Below are 26,033 nucleotides of genomic sequence, written 5' to 3'. Positions count from 1 at the left end.
TTATTTTTTTTGTTAAATTATGTTTGAAAAATGAGTTGACGACATTTTTATGATTGTCAGAATTAAAAGAATTAATGTTATGTCTGTTTGGTTATCTCATGTGACTCTAAAGTATATTTTCAATTATATATCTGCCTACAGTGACTTCAAGAAATTGCCCATAATTCTGATAAATTAAATTTTTAAAATCATTTTGTGAGTGAGGTTTCTGTTCCCTAAAATCCCTTAAGATATGTTATGAAGCTATGTTCCAAGAACTGCTTTCTAAAAATTTTCCAAATTAATAATGTTCCTGTCTTAAGTCTTTTGATTTGTCATACAACTTTTTTACATTTTAGCCAATAGCAAAATTATGCATTTCTCAGCACAAGTATTTTAATCTAGTTTTGTTTTAATGTACTTGGAAATTTTTTCCTGATATTTTATTTACCACAAAAAAAATCCCAGTTTCTTAAGAAAAATACAATGTACTAGTATGTGTCTCAAGTTGTTCGCAGCTAAAATTGTTTTTAAAATAACCACATTATCACTTGGGATTTTTTTTTCACTGCTGCTCTTTGTGGTTTGATACAGTTTCTTTAGAATTTTTTGTTTTTAAATTTAAATGTATTAAATTAACATAGATATGTGCAATTTCATTTCATCTGTTTCGTTTCGAATTAACACAGGGACAAATAGAAAATAAACAAAAAAATCCCCCCCCCCATCCATTTGGTTACAAATAACAACAAATATCAGATTTTTTTTTCGTAAAGGTAACCCACTTGTTTTTGTTATGCGTCATTGAGAATATCATTTGCTTAGATTGATATATAGGTTTTTTTATTGTTGTTGAGATGTGTGTCCATGTGTGTGCGTTTGTGTGTATGGCTTAGTTTATTGAAATCTTAATGCTTCATTGGTTTTCTGTTTGTTTTTGTTTTCTTACATTGCTAGAGCCTACTCTAAGAAATATACGCAAATGTGTGGCTGTTAGTTTTTTTCCTCCAGCTTACATAGGGTTTGTGTAGGTCCCCCTCAGATGATTGTGTGGTGGCAATGCAATTCATTATAGCGTGCCATGCATGAGACTTGATTGTCGCTTTGTTAAGGGGGACCCTACATCTTTGTTGTTTACTACCTTTATTTTCAAAGGAATTGATCAGTGTATGTGTGTGTGTGTGTGTTACTTCATCACATCATGAACACACTTCTATAACGCATGCGGCTTGCTGCGTAATAACATACAAAAAATAACAACAACAATAAACATATACAATAAACCTTTATAGATGTGTAATCGATACAAGAAATCCACCAGCCAGCCAGCCAACTGCCAACATCATCTCATTGTCGTTCCATACATTGAAAACGTTATTGAATGAAGGGGACCCTTTCCCTTTTGATTGTAGGTATTACGCAAACTAAAGTAATACAAGATTTTTACATTTATGATGACGCTGGTAACTGCTATTGTTGTTGTTGCTGTTGTTATTGCCTGCCGGCCGGCCGGGTTTTGGTTTTTGTGTGAAATCAAGAAGTAACCTACAAAAAAAAAATGCCACAACCTTAAAGATGAAGTGTTAAAATCTCCCTTGTTGTGTGCCAGCCTCAATATAAGGATTCCTTTGAAAGGTTACATCAAGCCCAAGGAGGGCTGGCTGGCTGGCTATGTGTTGTGCTGCACTTGTTATGTGAACCTTGTGTTTGCACTGACAACAAGGCACCTTTGGCCTTAAACATTAACAGCAACATTATGACGACCAACTTTTAACGGTTAAGGCCTTAAGGGCTTTTCCCAAAATGCATAGCAAAAAATCTTTGCAAACTCCTTTTAATGTAAAATGATAGTGGTGGCAAAGATCTCTAAAGGCCAAAATATGTATCATTCATTGTCCTCAAAAAAAGAAGAAAAAAATTACAAAAAATGCATTTCGGCTCTGCTCATTTTATTGTTTTTGTTGTTGTTGTTGTCAACGTGCAATCTCGCCCCATTTATTTTAACATGAAATTTAACTTTTACAAATTTTCAGTTATGTTAATATTAAGTTTTCTTCGTTATGGGATGAACAACAATAAAACAACAAAAACAAAATCAATGGCATTTTTTTTGAGTTGTTTTTGTTATTGGCTTATTTCCTTTTTTGATTGAGTTTTATTTTAGTTTTTTTTTATTTTTCTGTAATGTTCGTGCATATGTAATTTAACCAACCAATAATCATATGGCCCGGCAACGTTTTGGTGATGCTATCAATTAAATTTGTGTTTCTTATAATAGTGTTTATTATGGTTGGTATGTTGCTGTTGTTGTAATTTCATAAAATTCCATTGAATTCAAATTAGCGCATAGCCTTCAATATTATCAAGAGCTTGTGAGATGGCTGGCTGGCTGGCAGCCTCCAGCCATAAGAAGAAACCAATAAAATAATATAAGGCAGTAACAATCGGTTTGGAAAATGCAGCAAAGCCTCAAATCGTTGGATACTTACTGCCACTATATAACAACAGTAGCTTTATTTCAGTTATGGCCATTCACAACTTTGTTTTTGTTTTGTAGAAATTCTTTTTTTTTCTTTTTCATCTTCCTTTTCCTTGGCTTGGCTCGGCTGATTCATTTGCTGTTTTAGAAAGTATAACATTATCTTTGTGCGGCGGCTACTGCTGTTGATTATTGTTTAGTTAATGTGTTTTTGTGTTGTCTTCTGCTTCTTCGTCTTCAATTGTCTTTGGCATGTTATTTTCAAAAGCATTTAACTAAACCACACCCAATATTAAAATGCAAAGGCATTTTGTAGTCACCAGCAACAACAACACATACTTATTGTTTTATTGGCCATCAATGGCCATTTAATGGCCTGATGATCTTAACATTTCATCTCTTGAAGAAAAAAAAAACACAGCCACAGAAACAAGCAAGAAAGAAAAGCTTTTTGTTTAAATGAAACTATAATGGATTTTCAATTAATTAAAAAAAAAACTACCAACAAACTGGAGAAAGCAATTACCCGAAGAAGAAAAAAATTGTTTTATTCCCCCTTCGGATAGATAAAGTCACAATTAGACCAAAATGATTCTTGGCTTCCATTTAAAAAAATTTCAACTTAATCTACTTTTTTGGATTTACTTCAAATGGTATTCAATTTTATTTTTGTGATTATCTTTACAAAGCATTTCCATCCTTTTTTATTGTGTAATTAGCATTGCTTTCTTCTGGAGTTTTGTCTTTTTTCATTACAATACCCCAAGAGAACCGGAAATTTAAATATAAGCTCCTAATCAATGTAGCAACCGTATTTGCAAACAAGTTTAAGATAAAGCCGTCGTCGTCAGCAAAAACCCATATTTTTATAATTAACCAAAATTGACATTTGTAGTTCATTAAGACACACAAAATATAGTAGAGCTTCTACTTGTGGGGATATTATCCGCGCTCTTATCATAATAAATTATAGAATTTAGTGTGAAATTGTGTATGAATGAAAATGTCTCATTTAACGGCTAACACTTACACACTAACTAGAGGTAGTGGTAAAAAAATGCCAATATCCGGTATTGAGAAATAAAATTGGAGAAAAATAAGACCAATAAAATCTCAGTTTGAGTGTTATGGAAATATGTAGTAGTTTCAATAAAAAAATATTGCTTAATTAGATTGCATCCTTTGGGAAATATAAACAATATTTGCCGGGCAGAAAAAAAGATTTTTAGAAGAGAAAAGATTTTTATTTATTTTTTAAATATTTTTTGAATATTTTAAGCGGGGACTCATTGTATCACCAGAAATTAAATATAGAAGTTTCTGCTTACCTTAAGTATTTAATAGGATTTTTCATTCATGTTTTAACTATTCTATATATTCATATTCTATATATTCATTCACTATTCTATATATTCATATATTCTATACATTCATATTTTAACTATTCTATATTCTTCGTATTACTCCATAAAAGAAGTTTCTGCCTTAAGTCTTTTGTTTTTTTTCATCAATAGTAGCACCTTATTTTTCTATTGTATACTTTAGGGGTGTCATTGTGTGAGTTCCATTTTTTTTTTCAATTAGTTGAATTGTGTACTTCAGAAATTTGTACACACATAATTACAAATATGAGCCCCATTGCCTAACATTGTCATAATTTTTTTTTATTTTTTTTTTTTATTTTGGTATCGTTAAAAAAAGAGAATCATGCTTTCAAAGAACGTTTGTATCTCCATACACAATTACATAAATTAAAAACTAACAGTAACAGCTCCCTAAAATAGGCAACAGAAAATATGGTGCATATACCAGTTTTGAATCAAATATTGGTTAAAGTGCTTGTGCCTTAAGTCTTTTGTGCATATTTGTGACTAAAATCTGTCGCATTCTCTCTCTCGTCATGACTACTTAAAGCCAGGTCAGGCAATTAGGCGCCCGTGTGCGCTCATTTAGCGTTGCTCTCTCCACACACACAATTCAACCCATTGAAAAAGCATGCACTCACACAATGACGCCCCGTAAAGTATGCAATAGAAAAGTATGGTGCCTGACCTGGACTTAAAGAGACTGTTTAAAGTGCTTCTGTCTTAAGTCTTTTGTTTGCGACAACAAAATTCTATTTGTTTCTTTCTCTCTCTTCATGACTACTTTTGTTTAGCAAAGGCAAGAGAAGCAAGACATCGCTGACACTTCTTGTCTTTGCAAAATAACAGTAGTTATGAAGAGAGAGAGAAAGAAACAAATAGAATTTTTTGTCGCAAACAAAAGACTTAAGACAAAAGCAGTTTAAACAGTCGCCTTAATTGAGGTATACGCACCATATTTTCTTTTGCATACTTTAAGGAGTTGTAATTTAATCGAATTTTGTTTGGAGAGAAAAATCTTCTCTGAGAGCATTTTACAGATACAGATTTAATAGAAAATCAAATCATGAGAAAAACAAAAGACTTAAGACAGAAACCTCTTTTAGGGAGTAAAACGATGGACCACAATTAAAATAGGCATAAAATAACAAATCATGAGAAAAATGAAAAACTTAAGACAGAAACCTTTTTTCTCTTTCTGGTATAGCCTCTCTAGGACTAATAATTGTGCAGCTCGATTAGATTGGCCATATGATATTGAAGGCATATTTTCAATGGCCACCAACACCAAATCCATTATTAATTTATGTGGTTTTTCGTCATCGATCCTTCTTCATGGAAATTTTATTCAGTTGTAATGATCTTCATATGTGTCACCGTGGTGCAATGGTATCCACACCCGCCTTGCACGCTAAAGGTCGTCGGTTCGATGATCAGGCCAGGCAACATCAAATTTTCAACGGTGGCAAAATACCCCTCAGTGATGTTGGCGACATTTCCTGAGTACTTCAGCCATGTAAAACTTCTCTACAAGTGGTGTCTTAGGACACGCCGTTCGGACTCGGCAATAAACAGTAGGTTCCAAATCATTGAGCTAATATGAATGGGGGTGCACTCATTGATATGAGTGAAGTCTCCCTTGTTATATTATATGTTCTTCATGTTGAAGCATATTTTGCATTTTGTCTCGTTTGGGTTATTGGTTTTTTTTTTTTTTTTTTTTTGCAAACATCTTCCACATGTGCATTTCCGCTTGATAAAACTTTAGTTGTTTTGGTCCAAGTTTGGAAAAATTATCACATTTCCTGACTTCTTAACTAAAAACTATATTTAAAAAATCTAGTTTTTCGTATAATCTTCCTGGTATTTCTTTGTTTTCATTACAATGAAGTTTCTCTTCCTCTTAGGTCCCAATTGTTTTTCTATTTCATCTTTGTCTTTTTTTTTTTTTTGTTAATTTTACATGATTTACGTAACTATTTTTTCCATTACAAAATAAATTAAGAAAAGATGGACGAACGAACAAAAAAAAAATAATTTGCCTAGACTTTAAACTGACAGGCAACAAGTTTAACATTTATTTTTTCAAACATATTACGTTGATGCTGGTGGCAGGCTGTCTATTTTATTTTGCTGCCTATTTTTTTTTTTTTTTTTTGGTTTCTTAGGAAAACCATCATCAGTTTGACTTCTAACAACATACACACCCCCTGCATTATACGCTGTTTGTTGGTCATAAGTCAGAGTAATCTCTGATTATTGTTAAAATTCATACCTATCGTAGATGCTGCGGCTGCTGCCTCGACTGATGATGGTGGCTTATAATAATTACGCAAATCTTTGTAAAGGTGATAGACCTCTTGGAGGTTTAAACAACAACAAAAATCCTCAAAATGAGTAACCAAAAGAATCTAAAAAAACAACATATGGACGGAGTGTTGTGATGTTCAGGTGTACACAAAATCAATATGTTATTCATTATTTTCCATTTGCTGTGAATTGAGAGTTGTGGATAGGTCATCTCTTTGGGGAAATACATATGATGATGAGTGGAGAGAGGTGGATTTTTAACAATTTATGGAAATTACAAAATTTAAATTTATTTTCACTCTAGTAATGGGGATAGCCATCAACAAATTTTAATTAAAGCTTCGAAAAATTGGTTACTAGGTAAATGTGCAAATGTGTATTTGTTACATTGGTCATGCGTGTGTCTTAAGTCTTTTGTTTTATGTATGCTATGACAAATTCAATCATGGATATATGGGTTTTAAATGCAACTTACTTTCTTAGGCTATTTAGCATGAAAAATCTCAAAACTTCGCCTTTTAAAATTTCCTTAAATTTTTCCAATAAAATTTTCTTTTCTTGTGGAAATATCTATGTCTCAAGCAAACAAAAGAAAAGTAGGAACTAACCTCAAAATCTATACATTATAGATGAAAAGACAGATAGACATGTCCATGTGCCAAAATCCCCTCCCTCCCCTAGGATAAAACAAAGAATAAAAAGCAGAAGAAGAGAGAAAAAACAAATACCCGACACATAAGATCTATTTCAGTTTTTCTTAAACATTTTAAAATTTATGGCTTAAAATAGTTTAACACTCCAACTTGCACATCTACAGACAATCGATATGTATGCTAACTGATATTGAAATCTTTCACCTAACATGCCGCCACAGCAGTAAGCTATTTTTTCTTCTTTCTTTTTTTTTTGCACATGGCCAAAACATGAACAACAAAAAGATGCGTGTCAGATCATTTACTGCACTCGATCGCTCTCGATTGCATGAAGCTATAAATTCCGCAACAAATGTTAAGGAAATTCAACGTCAATAGGCTTAAGCCATCCCGCACCATGCAACAACAAGCAACGCCAAGGAGCTGGACTTGCATTAATATTAAGAGAAAAGAAAAATCTTTATATCAAACAAAGGCAGGATGTATGGCTTTGCCATAAGCTTCCGTTGCTTTGTTGATTTCTTTCCTTTTGCCACATTTGTTGTTGTGGTTGTTGTTGTTGTTGTTGTTTAACGATTATAGATAGTGTCGGGCATTAGCATTTATACCGTTAGCTAACCAAACCAACAATCCAGCCATCCATATGTTAGAATAAAATAGATTTGTGTTACCTTTTTGTTATTTTAGTGCGCAAGGCAACCAACGTTCGATTGGTTTGGTCATACATGAATTGTAGCAGGCGGAAAAAAGAAATTTTGTAGGAAATTTATGGCTCGAGAATTATACTTCACACTTGCTTCTTCATGGATTTTTAAACGCTTCATTAGCAATTCCTCGAAAACTATTAGCCACATAAGTAGCTTTGATGTTGGGGTGTTTGCTCTCATTCTTCGCGCAGATATGTATCTAAAATACAGCTGCTGTTATAATTTTATTTTCAAATTATGATTGCCTTTCGCTTGGCTCTCAAAAGCATTGCAAAATTTTAATGATAACCTTGCACGAAGATAGTGAAATACAAAAAAATACCACAACAAATAATAATTGTTGGCATGTCATCTACAGAACCTTCTTCTTCTCTCTCTCTCCTCCTCCTTGTTTTGTTACACTTGTTGCTGTTATTTGTTTGCAAATAATAAAAACAATCTCAACATTTATTTTTTTCCTAGAGATTTATTGCCGCCTTATGCAGATGGATTAGATTGGCATGGTGGTATTAAGTCAGCATGCTCCATGGCCACCAACACCATTACCATTATGTTTCATCTTTCTCTATGGCAATTTTATTTAATTGTAATGTCCATGATGCTGTTGGAGCATCTTTTCCGTTTTATCTCCTTTGGATTGTTGTTGTTTTTTTTTCCTGCAAGCCTCATCCACATGTGCATTTCCGCTTGATAAAACTTCTGTTGCATGGCTGTCATCTTTCTGTTTTTTCTTTGCATCTTGTCGGGAGAAGTGTGTTCGCTGATTCGCATCTAATTATAAAGGATTTGTATGAAAGAAAGAAAAAAACGAAGATGCTGCTGCTGCCAGCCTAGGGAAAGAAAGCTCTTTAATAGTGAATCGTTTCCAATGCTTCTGGTGTTGTTTCTGTTGACATTTAACATACAGCCAGCCAGCATGTTGTCAGCAATGAGATGGTCCGTTGATGGACAGTGATTTAGTAAAAAATGTGAGGGTTGTTAAAACGTAATAACTTATGGTTTCGTTACATAGCAAAAAAAATTAAAAGAAATATGACAAAAGCCACGAGGAAACATGACAGAGACAAGGTATTGAAAAAAGATTATATGATACATAGACTTTTTTAGGCTCTACAATACATTCCATTAGTCCACTATTAACTGGGCCCATCCAAACGTATCTTCCTTAGCTTTCCGTCCCAGAAGGCCTTGCTCGTTTTGGTATTCAATTGCCTGACCTTATGGCGAAGCGGTCAATTATTTTGAGAAATACTTATTTATTGCTTATTTTCTAAAAGAAGGAATAAACTAACCGTGGTTCCCTTATTTCGTTTCAATTACATATTTTTCTCTTCACATTCCTTTCCAAAAACAAATTGAGAGAAAATATATTGGCATCATTACAAAGAACTTAAGACACAAACACAATTTAGACAATCCTCTCGGGCACAAAAAGAAACATGAATGGCATACTTTTAGGAGCTATACTTTATAATCTCTCTCAAAACAAATAGGAATAAAATATATTGTCATAATTTCAAAAGACTTAAGACGCAAACACAATTGAAACAATTACCTCAATACATAATGTATAGCATACTTTTAGGTTTTATACTTTCTCTCCAAAAACAAGTTGAGAGAAAATATATTGACATCATTACAAAGAACTTAAGACACATACACAATTTAGACAATCCTCTCAGCACAAGAAGAAATATGAATGACATACTTTTAGGAGGTATACTTTATCATCTCTCTCATAACAAATTGGAAGAAAATATATTGTCATAATTTCAAAAGATTTAAACGGAAACACAATTGAAACAATTACCTCAACACGTAATGTATAGCATACTTTTAGGTTTTATGCTTTGTCATCCTTATTTCTCTCTAATTTGAGAGAAAATATGTATATTGGCATCATTTCAAAAGACTTAAGACACAACACACAATGTCACCAATTCTCTCAGCATAAAATATATCATACACAGCATACTTTTAGGGTTCTTTGATTTTAATTTATCATTCCTTAAATAATTGTTCTCATTCTTTCCCTCTCTCTCTTTTCTATCTTTCCAGGGTGCTGAGCGTAAAACCCGTGATGAAGAACGGCGTTCGGCTAAACGCAAAATGACCGCTACCGGCCGCAAAAAATTAGATGAATTATATCATCCCGTTACCGATCGTTCAGAGTTTTATTCAATGCAAGATCTTACCAAGCCGCCGGTATTGTTTTCACCAGCCGACGATTTGGAGAAGGTAAGAAATCAAATGCATCATAATATCTCTTCTGCAACATCTGTAATAATCTCAACAACAAATCATAACAATAACAATAATACCACTACCAATGCAACTTCTCCGCAACATTTAACATCTTTAACAACCACACAATACAATCATGATGTCTATTACAACCACAATAACAATAACACTCAATTTGGTAATTCTTCGCAGGGCTTCTATGGCCATGAGACTGATGGGGCGGGTGATTTAAAGGGTGCCTCACCGTTCTTGTTGCATGGACAAAAGGTAGCAACGCCAACATTGAAATTTCACAATCATTTTCCACCAGACATGCAGACGTGAGTATATTGTAAAAATCAACCAAAAATAAAAACTAAACAAAAAACACGAGAAAAACAAATCTTTAATTGCCAACCTTTTTTTATTTCCTTTCTTTTTTCTTACCCCCTAAAAAAAATGTAGTGACAAAAAGGATCACATTTTGGATCAAAGTTTGGCCATGAGTGAATTTGGACCACCCATGAAACGTGGCCGCATGACTCCACCCACCAGTGAAAGGGTCATGCTTTATGTGAGACAGGAAAATGAAGATGTCTATACCCCCCTACATGTTGTGCCTCCCACCACCATTGGCCTTTTGAATGCGGTAAGTTTGAAAAAAATCACAACCCTTTTCCTAACTCCCTCCCTCCCCACCCAACTTCTTCTATTGTCTGTCTACTCTGCTGGTCCCTACCAATTCAATTTCATTAATAGTTTGGCAACAACAACAACTACAAAAACCAAAAAATATTATATCAATATAAAATCAAACACAAAAACTCATAACTTTAAAACCAAAACCAAAAAAAATGTCATCGCCAATTAATAAATATTTGTCTAATATCAAATTAAAAAAGAACCGCAACAACAACAATGGGGTTTGTTTCAAAACAATCAACCAACTGCAAAAAACCACCAACCAATCAACACCACCAAAAACAAATATTAACTTTTTTAACTCGTTTTGTTTGTTCATTTTGGTTTAGCACAATTGGCCTTTCAAGATATAAACCGCATAAAACTAAAACTAGCGTTTCTAGTGAGAAAAACCAAAATGTACGAATTAGTCACAGGGTTTCATTGTTTTGTTTAGTTTAATCTATTAATTGTTATAACCAAATTAATCAAAATTAAATCATTATCAAGAGATCAGGTCTTTTAATTGTCTTCATAGTCACCACTCATCAAACATTTCGAAATACCACAATCATAAAAAAAAACTGAGTGCCAAACAGTAGCACAACCAACCAACAACACCACCATCATTAGCACCAACTTGCATTTACACCAAACACACAAATAAAACCAACAACAATCACACAATTTTGCTAATAAAGCACTTTAATGCATTTTATACTGTTAAAATGGATAAAACCAACAACCAACCTACCAACAACAACTGACTACTGGTTAATAATTTAAGTGTTTTTCTTATAATTAATATATTAATTAATTTCTGTGGGGAACAAACTACAACAACAACAAATACAATAAAAAATTAAACAGCAACAGTGCACCACAGCCACCATTACAACTACCAGCCATAGCCACCACCACCAACAACAACAACAACCACCGCAACTGGACAATGAATTACAGTGGCAATACCAAAACGAAGTAGGTAATTTTATGTTGTGTACTTCTAGACTCAATGTACTTATGAGTTTCTATTTCCAATCATAAGTATTCTCTATTGAATGCAAACAACAACAACAACAAAAACCAAACGCCACCAACTCAACTAAAATGGCAAACAAACCAGCATCGCCAACAACACCTAAACACAACTAATCAACTTACCTACTACTCCTCTTACATACATTTTGCACACACAAAACAGCAACAACAACAAAAATTAGAATACACTTTACTACTCTACTAAGTTTGTTTTTTAACCATGGTGGTGTAAACTACATATATGTTTGTCTGTGTGTGAGTGTTTTCTAATAATTATGAAGAACAAAATATCAACAAGTACTTAGTATCACACAACTTTGTTGTTTTTTTTTTGCATACATACATATATGTTTGTCTAACACATTGTAATACTACTGTCAACATTGTGGTAAACACTTGCTATGTTTTTTTTTTTCATACAAAATCTTAATCAAATATTGTACTCGTTTGTGGGGTGTCCATATAGAGGAATGAGAAAAATCCATCAACAACAAATTGGCCAAAGTAATTCAATTGCAAATGATTGCAAGCGGCATTCATTAAATATTTCATAATTTCTTAATTAAGTTGCCTTAGAAAATAGTCATTTGAAATATATTTTAGTCTTGAAATATTTCTCATTCAAGTTCATAATTCATCATAAACAAAATACACTGATGCACAATTCATGACCTATTTTTGCCCAGTACACTTTGTCACAGGATAGTTAATACGAAGGATATTAAAGAAAAAGAAAACAAGAGAGAGAAACAATATAAAAATGAGGGTATAATTCACTAGAAGACACCGAAGTCTAATTTAGGGCTGGTTTCGGCAGAGAAATAGAGAGAAAAGCGCAAGTCTTATATTATATTTTCTTTTGCATACTTTAGGGAACTGTTATTGTGTGAGTTCGTGGTTTTTCATTTAGGTGAATTGTGACTATGGGGAGAGAAACACTCTCTGAGACATCCGTCAACAGTCTTATACCAATAAATGTACATTGAACATATCGACGCCTCCAAACAATAGTATGCTAAGTCGACTTAGCATGTTTTCAAGTTCTTTACATTTTTACATTTTACGTCCTTTAACTTAAATTCTGTCAAATTTTGGTAATGATCGGTCAATCCGAACAGAAGTTATAAACAAATGTTTACTTAGCATTGCAAAGAAGGTCAAAGAAAACTGTAAACTTTGAGAGCTTCTCCTGCAAAACTCACTTTTCAGACTTAGCATACTATTATTTGGAGGTGTCGATATAAGAGCAAAAGCATGGCTACTTTAGGGGGCTAACATTGTTGTCATTGCATTAGTACTTGTGTGCGTTTTCGCCTCAGGCAGAACACTGTACACGTGCCCTAAGAGAGTTTCTCTCTTCATACAACAGGAATTGTAAAAAAACATTCATTCGCATAATAAAACTCCCTAAAGTATGCAATGGAAAATATCGTGATCATCGCTGGCTTAATATTAGGGATAGATACCAATAGAAAAGTATGGTGCCTGACCCTGGTGTAGAGGGAGAAAGGTTTTCTGCGATATATTATTTGAATATATGCAGCTTAAAAATATTTTACTGAACATGCATTTTCAAAAAATATTTTTGGAACGACCATCAGACCCAATAAACGTCGATTTTAAAGAATATTTTTGGAAAGACAATCAGACCACTAAATGTTGAATTGAATAGACAAAATTGTAGCTAAAATTCTCAAAATACCGATCATTACAGCTAGTTCGGTTAAAAATTGGCTATACGAAAACATGGACCTATGTTGACGATGTTTCGTTGGAGATATTTTATGACCCCTGAGAACTTCAAATGTCAAATTACAGCTATCTCTGTAAAAAACTGTAGCTAAAATTCTCAAAATACCGAAAATCGGTAGGTACCGTTATGTGGGGGCTATACCAAAACATGGACCTATGTTTAAGATGTTTCGTGGAGATGCTTCATGGCCACTGAGAACCTCAAATGTCAAATTACAGCTAGTTCGATTGAAAATTGTAACTAAAATGCTCAAAATACCAAAAATCGGGAGGTACGGTTATAAAGGGGCCATACGAAACATAGACCTATGTTGACGATGTTTGGTGGAGATATTTCATGACCACTGAGAACCTCAAATATCAAATTACAGTTAGTTCAGTTAAAATTTGTAGCTAAAATTCTCAAAATACTGAAAATCGGGAGGTACCGATATATGGGGGCTATACCAAAACATGGACCTATGTTGACGATGTTCCGTGGAGATGTTTCTTGACCACTGAGAACAACAAATGTCCAATTGCAGATAGTTCGGTTAAAAATTGTGGCTAAAATTTTCAAAATACCGAAAATCGGGGGATACCGTTATATGGGGACTATACCAAAACATGGACCTATGCCCATATCCTTTGTGATATAAGTTTGTTGATCATAAGGAACCCTAAGTGCCAAATTATAGCTAATTCGGTCTGCAAAAGTGGCGAAGAACGTCAAAATACCTCAAATCCGGAGCTACCGTTATATGGGGGCTATACCAAATAGTGGACCGATATAGCCCATCTTCGAACTTAACCTGCCTATGGAAAAAGACCCTCGGGTGCAAAATTTCAGCACTCTATCTCAATTATTGCGGACGCTAGAGTGATTACAACAGACGGCCGGACAGACGAACATGGCTAGATCGTCTTAGAATTTTATCCTGATCAAGAATATATATACTTTATAGGGTCGCAAATGATTACTTCGATGTGTTACAAACGGAATGACAAACTTAATATACCCTTCATACTATGGTAGATTTTTTTGGTGATTTTTTGAGCGACTAATAAACGTGGGATTTTTTAAGATTTTTTTTGACTATCAGACCAATAACCGTGGTTTTTTAAAGAATATTTTTACCGACAATCAGACCTATAAACGTAAATTTTTAAATATTTTTTGAGCAACTATCAGAGCAATGAACGTGGATTTAAAAAAAAAAAAATTGGATCATGCCGCTAAACGTGGATTTTTAAAGAATATTTTTGGAACAAACATAAGGCCACTAAATGTTGATTTTTTAAAAATGTTTTGGAACGATTATCAGACCAATTAATGTGGATTTAAAAAAAAACATATTTTCTGAAATATATTTTTTTTAAATATTTTTGGAACACTGAACGTGGATTTTTTTTTTTTTTAATATTTTTGGAATGTGGATTTTTAAAGATCAGTGCTTTAGATATTCGAAGGTATTGCTAGCCCACTATTATTTTAATTTGCAATTGTTTAGTTAAGGAAATGTCTTATCAGTACACGAATTATTTCCAGCAACGCTCATTTATTGTCAAAAATTGCCTTAAATTTAAGCACTCCTGTAGAAAATGTAATCTTGTCTCTTAAGTCTTTGAATATTTGTCACTCTTACAGTGGCCTCTCACAATAAGGTTTGCGTTTTAAGTCTTTTGTACCAAATCATTTAAAATTAAGGCAAATTATAGATACAAATTTAAATGGAAAATTTTTATTTGGACATTATTTAAGGCTTTTTGCTAATGTAGCTCCTCCTTAACATTACAGCTCTCCGGTATAAAATGTCATTTTGTGTAGTAGGTTTTTGGATATTTCTCCTCACTTAAACCATTATAACTTAGTTCTCTTAATGGCTCTCTCAGTTGATCGAAACCACGAGCAATTTTTTTTTTTGGTTTCTGTTTACAAAGAATTATGTATATGTATTTTTGGATCCATTTTCACGATTTCATTCATTATTGGTTTTCAGTTTTTTTTTTAAGCTCAAAAAGTATTTAATTTTTAGGATCTCGATTTGTTGCAAAAAATATATTTCTCTCTAATTGTTATATAAAATAAAAATAAATTAGTTATCTTTATTAAAAAAAATACAATTAATTGGCTGACATTTAAAAAACATTATTTGCAATTGGTTTTAAAGCTTAAAAAAATCAAAAAAAAAAAAAATATGTATGAGTTTTTGTTTTATATATTCACATTGTTGCATCTATGGTAAACGATCATTGAAAGTAGTAGGTAAACAGGCACAGAAGAACACACAAAAAATCATCCGTCAACAAGACTCTACAAACAAACAAAACGAAACAAACGCATCATCCAATATTTGTTTTCTTTCATTTTTCTCAATTACAGATTGAAAATAAATATAAAATCTCAACAACGAGTATAAATAACATATATCGAACAAATAAAAAGGGGTAAGTGTTTTTAACCAACCACAATTAACAACAACAACAACAAGAACAGAAACAAGGCTATATTAACAAATTAAAAAAATAAAACTTATAAATGTTAAATATACTAACCAATGGTTTGGGGGGAAGAAAAGCTTTGTAGTTAGCAGCAAAACAAAGGCATGATTCCAAACACAACAAACCAAATGTCATTTAATAGATTACAAAAATCATCATAATTTTTAATTTTTTGTTAATTTTTATTATATTATTTAATTTATTATATTATAATTAAAAATTTCTTTAAATTTTTAAAATTCCTATAGATTTTTTTTCTTAAATTATTTTTAACTTATATCTATGGTATTTACCTTTCTTTATAGGATTACGGCGAAAATTGATGATGATATGATTTCATATTATTGCAATGAGGACATTTTCTTATTAGAAGTCCAACAAATCGAAGAGGAATTGTATGATATAACATTAACAGAATTACAAAATCATTGATAGTGCCAGCAATGCTAACAACAATTTGGCAATCTAAACTCTCAACAAAACCCCCCGCCCCCCAAAGTCAATGGAGGATGTTTTCTATTAAAGTTAATAATTTATTTTAAAAAAAGTACATATCTTGGAAATGCAACAATGTTTGTAAATAGCCATATATTCTAAAAGGAATTCCAGCCGAGCATAATAATCCCTTTTGGGCCTTGCTATTCACCAAGCGTAAACAGGCAAGCAAGTAATAACAAAAACATCAACATCAACCACAAAAGGAACTATGCACAAAATCAAAGGTTACAAAAACAAGTTTTCTATTAAAACAATATTTTCTTTTTATTGAGGAAATTATATGCATATGTTTGCTTATACAAGAAAATAGATTTTAAGTCCAATGATAAACAACAAGAACAACAAATATTTATAAACGAGATTGATGTGTCTTTATGATTTTTGTTTAAATAAATAATAATTTAAATAATAGCAGCAATTACAATATATATTTTTATAATAATTTATAAAGAACACAAATTATGAACAAAAAAAGTAATCAGTAATAATAGTAAAGATATTTTTTTATATTGTATTAACCGATTCTTTAAGTGCCAATAGTAACAAGTTATAATGATAAACACAACAACAAGAACAAAAAAACACAAAGTAATAACAAATCAAGAAAGAGGAGAAACAAAAAGAAGTAATTTCCAAATTAATGTAATTTCTTCGACTAATGTCTACGATGTTGGAGACAATTTTTAATTTCCCAATACTTTTGAAATATTTCAAATTTAAGCAACTTTTTACATTCGAATTTGATAATTTGTAAACAACAGACTCTCATAATAAAGTTTGTGTCTTAAGTCTTATGTTTTATAAAACTCAGAGACAAAACTAACCCATCCAGTGTAGATGCCACAGCTACCCTCAGAGAGTTTGTGTTTTGAGTCTTTTGAAAATAATTAAATTTAACCAAGCTATCATCCTTATGAGAGATTTTCTTTCACATTTTGGTTGCTTTTTTCATTCCAAAATCTTAAATTAATATAGACATTATACCAAATGCAAGGTTATGAAATTTCCTAAAATATCAACGTTTGTGTCCTAAGTCTATTGATTTAAGATTATTTGCAATTTAATTGTTATACTCTCATTGCATTGTAACACTTTTGTAGTAGGTTCCCACAAAAAGGTTTGAGTCTTAAGTCTTTTGTATTAGAAGATGACAACTCAAACTCTCACTGTGCAAGTGCGCTCAACTTTCCAACAAGACAAACAACGTTCGTGTCTTAAGTCTTTTAATTTAAGACAAACCAAGAGATATCCAGTTGCTCAAGTCTCTTTGTTTACATTTGCCTCCATTGCAATGAGTGGCTCCTTTACATTTGGCTCTCACAGTAACGTTTGTGTCTTAAGTCTTTTGTACCAAACCAATAAAAATAAAGACAAATTATTAGACAAACATTTTAAAGAAAATATATTAAATTGGAAATTATTTCTTAATGCTAATTTTTACAACACAAATTAAGAGGTATCAATTTTTTTCTTCTTTAAGGCTTTTTAGGTAACACTCTCTTACCTATAATAAATATTAGCCATTTTCTTAGAACGGGTGCCTCTTTACAAATAACTAATGATAATAATATTACAAAAATACTCTTAATAAATATGAACAAATAGTTTTAATGTGAAAAAATTGTTATTGTTTTACAACAAAAAATCACCACTTTATTTAAGAAATATCTTAAAATAAAATCATGTTTTCTTAATTCAATACGATAAGATTGCATTGGATACAGCTGAGTTAAATGTTAAGTCTTTCCACAAAATACTGTTTACAATTTTTTTTAATTTTTAATTAATTTTAATTTTATTTCCAACTGTGTTTTTCGATATAATGTTAAAAAAAAACAATTTTTAAATAATAAATAAAAGAAACATTCCAACATTAATTTTGCTTCCAATAAAACAAAAATGTCTTCTTCTTTTTTAACTCTTCTAAAAAATATAAGATCTCAATTAAAAATTGATGCTTAATTTGGAGAAAGAAATCAATCGAAAAACTCAAAACATTTCTTTATGAAACAAAGCAAAGACCACACAAGAATCTTAAAAATGCAATAAAAATCACCACAAAATATAATTTTTTATTGTTATAAAAAGAAACCAACAAATGAACAAACATTAAAGCATTAAACAACCAATCCCCACATGAGAGGTATATTGGAAATATTACAAAACTCCCCACAAAATATTGTAAATATAAATACTTATAATTGTAACAAAAGAACAAAAACTTCCATTATTTTCTTAAAAAAACTAAAACAAAACCTTAAACATTCCCCACGGCTTCCTCATTTTCTTAGAAAATTTTCTTTATTTTTTTGTTGCTTTAAATTTATTTTTTAAAAAATCTTTATTTACCTTTCTTTGAAAACAAAAAATTGTAAATTCCCCTTCCTTGCTTTTTTAAAATATTTAACTTAAACATAAACATAATAACATATAGTAATATTATTTTTTCAATACAAAAAACAAAATCTTGCCGTTATTATATAAAGATAACATTAATATTTCTTATAGTATATACAACATTTGAAACCCCAACAAAAAAAGAGACGGAAAAACAAAAATCACAATATTACAAATATATCATGAAATTATATTTTTATTTAAATCTTGAAAATTTATTTTCAATTAACCCTTATTATTTTGTTGTTTATATTCTATACATATTTTTTTAATTTTATATATACATATATTTTTAGTTTTTCGTTTTCTTTTTTTTTTAATTTAAAACAAAATATATAGAAACACTCAAAATATTTCTTTTGTTTTGTAACGTAATATTTAAGTTGTACCTTAATTTTAAATGAACAAATTATTTTATATACAAAACAAAAAACAAAACAAATACTACTTAAATTGAAAGAACGGCAACAACACAAATCGTAAACAAACGAGAAAAAGAACAAACATTTTATTTTAATGAAAGAAAGAAAGAACAAACAAAACAAACATATTTTATATATATTATATTATTATATTTTTAAATAAACTATAGTAGAATAAATGTTTTTTATACAAAGTAAAAAAAAATTAAATATGTTTTATTCGTTCGATGACAAATACAGTAAGTACAGTAAGTAAACAATATATGTCATTTTTATACCCTACACCACTATGTGGGGAGGGTATTATAAGTTGGTTTTACCCAAAAAGTTTGTAACGCATCTTATATATACCAAAATGATTGTATCGGTGAGTCGATCTGGCTATGTGTGTCCGTCAGTCCATCTAAACCTTGTAATCACGCTACAGGTCGCAATTTTGTCGGATCGTCACCAAATTTTGGGTGTTGATGATGGTCCCGGATGGGAAGAAGCCTATTGATTTTGGTTATGGTCGGATAACAATTAGGGGTCGGAATAGGCAAAAAAACATATTTGGAGAAAAGGTCGAATTTTTTTTCAAAACAAATATCTCAGCTTCCATAAGGGGTATACTAAAAGGAAAACCTGCTAATGAAAGTAGAAAATATCACCTTTCTAACGATGTATCACCTTTCTAACGTGGTTGTCGTAAGTGGTCAAGCAACGAAGATATCGCAATAGCCGCTAATAGAACCCAACTTTTCATTTTTGCGACTTTTGTTATAATGGCGAATATCACAGCTTTGGTTGGCGACTTTCCAAAAGCAAAGTATGGCTATGAAAGTAAAAAATCCCATCTTTACAATGATGTAAAGCAGGTTGGCGCAGGCGGCCAAATAACGGAGATATCGCAATATTCAGTAATACATCCCATTTTTTTTTTTTTTTTTTTTTTTGTAGTCACGCTATACGTCGCAATTTCGATTGGATCGTTACGAAATTATAGGTGTTAATGGGGCTCCCACTGAGGAAAAAACCTATTCATTTTGGTAATGGTCGGATATTATTCAGGGGTCGGAATTTGAAAAAACTTATTTGGAGAAAAGGCCAACGTTTTATTTCAGAGCGAATATCTCTCTTCTGTAAGAGAAATATCACCTTTACAACGAGGTGAAGTAGGTTGTCATAGGGGGTCAAACAACAGGGATATCGCAATAGTCGGAAATGCATCCCTTTTTCCATTTTTTTTTTTTTTTTTTTTGCAATCACACTACAGGTCGGAATTTTGATCGGATCTTCACGAAATTTTGGTGGTTGATGGGGGCCTATTGATGGTTGGCGTACATCCCACTTTTCCATTTTTGAATTGTACTGACGATGCACTTAAATGAGTTTCAACAAAATTGTATTAAAAAATACAGACGGTACTGACCCGACTATATCCTTGGCTCACTTGTTAACTATGGATTACTTTTAAACAAATGGCAGTTATGACGTTCGTTACTCACAAAGAATAAATGTGTTTTACTGAAATTTCAGAAAAATACCAGGAGCCCATTACGGAGCAGCTGGTTGCTCGACAAAAAAATATTTCTCACAAATTTTGTCACGTATTTGTATTGCCCTAAATAATAAGTATGCTTTGAATTTTAATTATACCGGAGTTGGGAGGTCAAAAATTTTTATTTATTTTTTGGTGTGCATATTGCTGAATAAATCTGAGCGCCTGGTATTTTTCTAAAATTCAGGGGGAAAGAAAGAAAATTGGCATTCACAAACAAAAAAACAAATAACAAATTTTCTTTTCGTTCGTTAACTTTAGCCGGGACTTCATAGTTCAATGGAGTTGATTTAGTCATGTCCGTCCGTCAGGCTGTAGCGCACAATAACACTCAAACGTATCAACCGATACGGTCCAAAATTTGGCTTTTGTTTTTTGTTCAAACTTAGTTTAAGATCGAAGATAATCCATATCGGTGCACTCCTTCAGGTACCTCTCAACAAAAGTTCAAAAAATGTTCTGAAAAATTGTGCGCACTATAATTCTTGAAGGGAGTAACCGATTTGGGACGTACTTTGAATACCGTGAAATTTCTACTAGACTTAGATGAGGTTCCAATATGGACTCAATCTCGAATCACTTTGATTTTTGTTGTCACAAATTGTATTCACTGTCCAGTCTATACTTCCTGAGAAAATAGCCTGAAAGGTGCAAAAAACCACTATGGTTGCTGGAGGAGATCATGATAAATCTCGAACTGATCAACCGATTTTTCCAAAATTTGGCCTTCGTCATATTTTGCCCAAGCTTAGTTTATGTTCGAAGATAAGCCATATCGGTCCACTCCTTCAGGTACCTCCCCCACAAAAGTTCAACAATTTTGCGCACAATAACTCTTGATGGGAGTGACCGATGTGGTCCATACTTTACACATCCTAATATATTTACCAGATATAGATCAGGTTCGAATATGGACTATATTAGTCCACTTCTTCGGATACCTCCCACACAAAATTTCGGATAAGTTCACTGGAAGACCTGCTCTCGAATCTCATTGATTTTTGATGAAGCAACTTGAATACCCTGCCTCAATTACAACGGTAAAAGTTGTTTCAGGGGCAAGTCCATACTTCTTGAGAAAACAGTCCGAAATGTATAAAAAATCCTTTGGCACCATATGAAGTGGCTGGAGAGCACGATAACTCCCGAACTGGTCAAAAGACTTTTCCAAATTTGGGCCTTCGTCATATTTTGTCCAAACTTAGATTCAGTTCGAAAATGGACAATACCGGTCCACAACTTCCGGTACTTCCCCCCAATATTTAAAAAATGTCACTAATATGGTATGGGTCAACCGACTTCGTCCAAACTTTTGATCTCCTAATATTTTGTCCAAACTTACTTTTACCTCTCCTTAGGATACCTCCCCCCACAAAAATTCAACAGTTGTTTCTAAGTGCAGTTTAGGATCTGTTCGAAGATCCTTGGAAATGTATACCGATGCTTTTCGTTGTGGTCCTGTTTACAGCGATATTATGTTTTCCGTGGACAAGTCCATAGTCCAAAAGTTATACGATGACCCACTGTAATGACTAGTAGGCGCTATAACTATCGAAAAGATATGACTTCCAAAAAAAGATCCGCTTCCATAATGGACCAAGTCGGTCCATTCCTTTAAGTACCTTCTCCGCAATAATTTTGAACTTTAATCCTAATCCACATTTTTGTCGGCAAGCTCAAATATCCAAAATTCTGAAAAGGCCCTAAATACATTCGATCTGACAGCAGATGAAAGTTAGGCTGAGGCAAAATCGGCAAAATCGACTCATATGTTTTTACTTATTCCATTTTTAAATGAAGACACTAAGACTCCAGTTATTTAAAACGTCGGCAGAGCAAAGAAAAAAAGCGAAACAAGATTAAGATCTGATGCGAGACCCGGAACCATAGGTTTGTACCTGGTAAATAAACTAAGCCAAAATCCACAATAATAGAACATATTTTTTTCTCTTCGGCTTTTATTTTTCAAACCATGACCCAAAATACATAGGCATCAACCAAAAGACATTTTTCAAATTGCAAGACGTTTGAGCGGGATTTTTAAAACATTTGTACCCTTATGATAAACTTACAAAAACATTATAGCGATTTAACGAAGACTACTAAAAACTTAAGTACATGAAGTATGTGGGCTACTTCTAAATATTGATACATTTCAAAGCTCATATCTCAGAAAGTATTCGCTACCGCAAGAAATACATTCGATGAAAATTTCAAAATAATATTTGAACAGCCCTTAAACTGCTATTGAGTGAATGTTCGGATTTTAAAAGTTTTTTGACTATTCGCCTGAAAACATGGACTTGCCAACGAAAAACATTATATCGCTTTAAAACAAACCATAAAAGTACTTTCGTTTAAAATTTCTAAAAGATCAGCCCTTATTAAACTACTACACTTAAGCAAAAAATGTTAAACTTTTGTGGGGAAAGTAGATAGGTAACCGAAGGTTTTGTCCAATACTTAGTGTCTATCTTGTTAAACTACTACACTACTCTTGTCTAAAGGCAGGGTACATAAATTATAAAAAATAATAAAAATAAATAAATATTTTTTATCTATGAATTCCAAAAAACCGCAAAATTTTCGAAAACACCAAGCGTTCAGAACGAAACGGAAAGCTGCGCGACAAAAAATAGAATTAATTTTTTTGATCTGGCAACTCTGTACAAATTTACAACTCAAAGCATACTTTCAGGCGCATTCAATTTTTATCCAGGCCAAATTTTTTAAAAATACATTTGGCGGGCAACTTATTACTTATACCTGTAGTGGAATTCTGTAAAGGCCTCGGCACATAAGGTCCGTTGAGTGAAACTTTGTGACACGCGTTGTCCCAAAAAAAGTTAAATTATGTTTAACTTTAATGCGGCAGTCATATTTGGTCTGTTCCAGAACTGCAAGAATCTACTAATTTTTACTATTTTTTCCGATAACATAAAGGAAAAAATGTTATCGTAGTAAAAAATAGTAGCTTCTTGCAGGTTCTGGAACAGAGCAATTGTCGTTTTTCAAAAAAAAACTTGGCATTACTTACACTTCGGCCCTAAAAAAAGGCAAAAACTTAAATATAAGAATTTTAGTTTTACCGATATTTGTCGGTAACTCGAAAAATTAGTTACAGAATTCCAATTATGGAAATTTATGAAAAAAAACTTTTTCGTTTCAAACGACAACAATTAAATAAACATTTATTTTTATGCTTCCAAGACCATTCAGAATACTGTTAACAACTTTTGACAACAAATGGCCTGTTCCAAAACTTGCAAAAATCTACAATTTTTTACTACGATAACAATTTCTCCTTTGTGATATCGAAAAAAGTAGATTCTTGCAGTTCTGGAACAGACCAAATCATAATAGATTTTATGCCATGTTCAGACTAGCATTCGTTGTTCGACCCCAAATTACGATACAATTACTTCATTTCCCATAAAACATTTTGATTACAACAACGATTTTTGTACATTGTTCAAAATGGAAAACATGAATGAAAATAATAGAATTTAATATTAAATAGATGTTTGAAAGAAGGATAAATATTTTGTCAGTTCATATAAAATAATTTTACCCGTATTTTGGTTGAAACTTTCTTTAAAATCAGTAAACAACAAGTAAAAAAGTATCAGTCGGCTATGCCGACAGAGATATACCCTCAGCCTGAGTATATTGAAACAATTTTTTCCCAAAATACGTGTGTATTTAGGGGGTTTTAAAAATTTTGGACGTTTGAACAGACAAAAATGTTGATTAGGATTAAAGATCAAAAGTTTTGCGGAGGAGATACTAAAAGGAATGGATCGACATTAACCGTTATGGAAGTGGATCTCCAGCCACTACATATGGTGCCATAGGGGGTTTTTACACCCTTCGAGCTGTTTGCTTAAGAAGTATGGACTTGCCCCTGAATAAACGTTTACCATCGTAATTGCTTCTACAAAAATCAAAGAGATTCGATAGCAGGTCTTAAAGTGAACTTATCCGAAATTTTGTGTGGGAGGTACCGGATGGATTGGACAAATATAGTCCATATTTGAACCTTATCTATATCTAGTAGATATATTAGGATGTGTAAAGTATGGACCAATTCGGCCACTCCCTTTAAGAGTTACCGTATGAACAAATTTTCCGAACATTTTTGAACTTTTATGGGGGAGGTACATGAAGGAGGGGACCGATATGGTTTATCTTCAAACTTAGACTATGTTTGGACAAAATATTACTAAGGCCAAATTTTGGACCGAATCGGCAGATCCGTTGTAGAGTTATTTTGCGCTCCAGCCACCTCATACGGTGTCATAGGGGTTTTTTTTTACAACTTTCAGGCTATTTTCTCAGGAAGTATTGACTTGCCCCTAATGAAACTTGTATCATCTTATGGAGGGCAGTGAATACAAGTTGCTAAAACAAAAATCACAGTGATTCGAAAGATGGCCCTAAACTGAACTTTTCCGAAATTTTGTGTGGGAGGTACTCAAAGGAGTGGGCCGATTAAGGCCATATTGGAACCTCATCTTCCTCTTGTAGAATGTTTACGATATACAAAGTATGGACCAAATCGGTTACTCCCTTCAAGAGTTATCGTGCGGACAATTTTTCCGAAAATTTTTGAACTTTTGTGGTGGAGGTACCTGAAGGATTGGACCGATATGGCCCATCTTCGAACTTAAATCACAGGGGGTTTTACAGTCTTCGGGCTGTTTGCTCAAGAAGTATGGACTTGCCCCTAAAAAAACTTTTACCATCGTAAATGAGGCAGCGAATGCAAGTTGGTTCAACAAAAATCAAAGTGATTCGATATCAGGTCTTAAAGTGAACTTATCCGAAATTTGGTGTGGGAGGTACCGGATAGAGTGGACAAATATAGTCCATATTTGAACCTGATCTATATCTGGTAGATATACGATGTGTAAAGTATAGACCAATTCGGCCACTCCCCTCAAGAGTTACCGTACGAAAAAATTTTCCGAACATTTTTGAACTTTTGTGGGGGAGGTACCTGAAGGAGTGGACCGATATGGCTTATCTTCAAGCATAAACTATGTTTGGACAAAATATTACTAAGACCGTATTTTGGACCGAATCGGCAGATCTGTTCGAGAGTTATCGTGCGCTCCAACCACCTTACACGGTATCATAGGGGTTTTTTGCAACTTTCATGCTATTTTCTCAGGAAGTATGGACTTGCCCCTGATGAAACTTGAATCATCGTATGGAGGGCAGTGAATACAAGTTACTAAAACAAAAATCAAAGCGATTCGAGAGATATCCCTAAACTGAATTTTTCCGAAATTTTGTGTGGGAGGTACCCGAAGAAGTGGACCTATTGAGACCATATTGGAACCTCATATTACTCTGGTAGAAAGTTTGCGCTATACAAAGTATGGACCAAATCGGTCACTCCCTTCAAGAGTTATCGTGCGCACAAACTTTCCATTTTCGAACTTTTGTGGGGGAGTTACAGGAAGGAGTGGACCGATGTAGCTCATCTTCGAACTTAAACTAA

General features: G+C 32.7%; 1 protein-coding gene across 11 annotated transcripts in view; it reads left to right on the top strand.

Moving 5' to 3' along the window:
* Positions 1–18,389, top strand: part of grh (grainy head) — a 423,741-nt gene extending 405,352 nt beyond the window's left edge. For 4 of the 11 annotated variants that reach the window (XM_073956299.1, XM_073956293.1, XM_073956294.1 and 1 more), the window contains 6 exons: positions 9,551–9,730; positions 9,929–10,056; positions 10,181–10,364; positions 11,267–11,377; positions 15,552–15,616; positions 15,976–18,389. In XM_073956299.1, the coding sequence (XP_073812400.1) occupies positions 9,551–9,730; positions 9,929–10,056; positions 10,181–10,364; positions 11,267–11,377; positions 15,552–15,616; positions 15,976–16,102 (795 nt within the window). In that variant the 3' untranslated portion in view covers positions 16,103–18,389. The remainder of the gene's footprint in view (positions 1–9,550; positions 9,731–9,928; positions 10,057–10,180; positions 10,365–11,266; positions 11,378–15,551; positions 15,617–15,975) is intronic. The other 7 variants (XM_073956301.1, XM_073956295.1, XM_073956300.1 and 4 more) reach the window with 3 other exon arrangements.
* The last annotated feature ends 7,644 nt before the right edge of the window (positions 18,390–26,033 follow it).

This window comes from Musca autumnalis, unplaced genomic scaffold (assembly GCF_047663935.1).
Source record: "Musca autumnalis isolate F117 unplaced genomic scaffold, ASM4766393v1 scaffold_5, whole genome shotgun sequence".
In the NCBI taxonomy this organism is placed as follows: domain Eukaryota; kingdom Metazoa; phylum Arthropoda; class Insecta; order Diptera; family Muscidae; genus Musca; species Musca autumnalis.
This window is presented reverse-complemented; position numbering and strand designations above follow the sequence as displayed.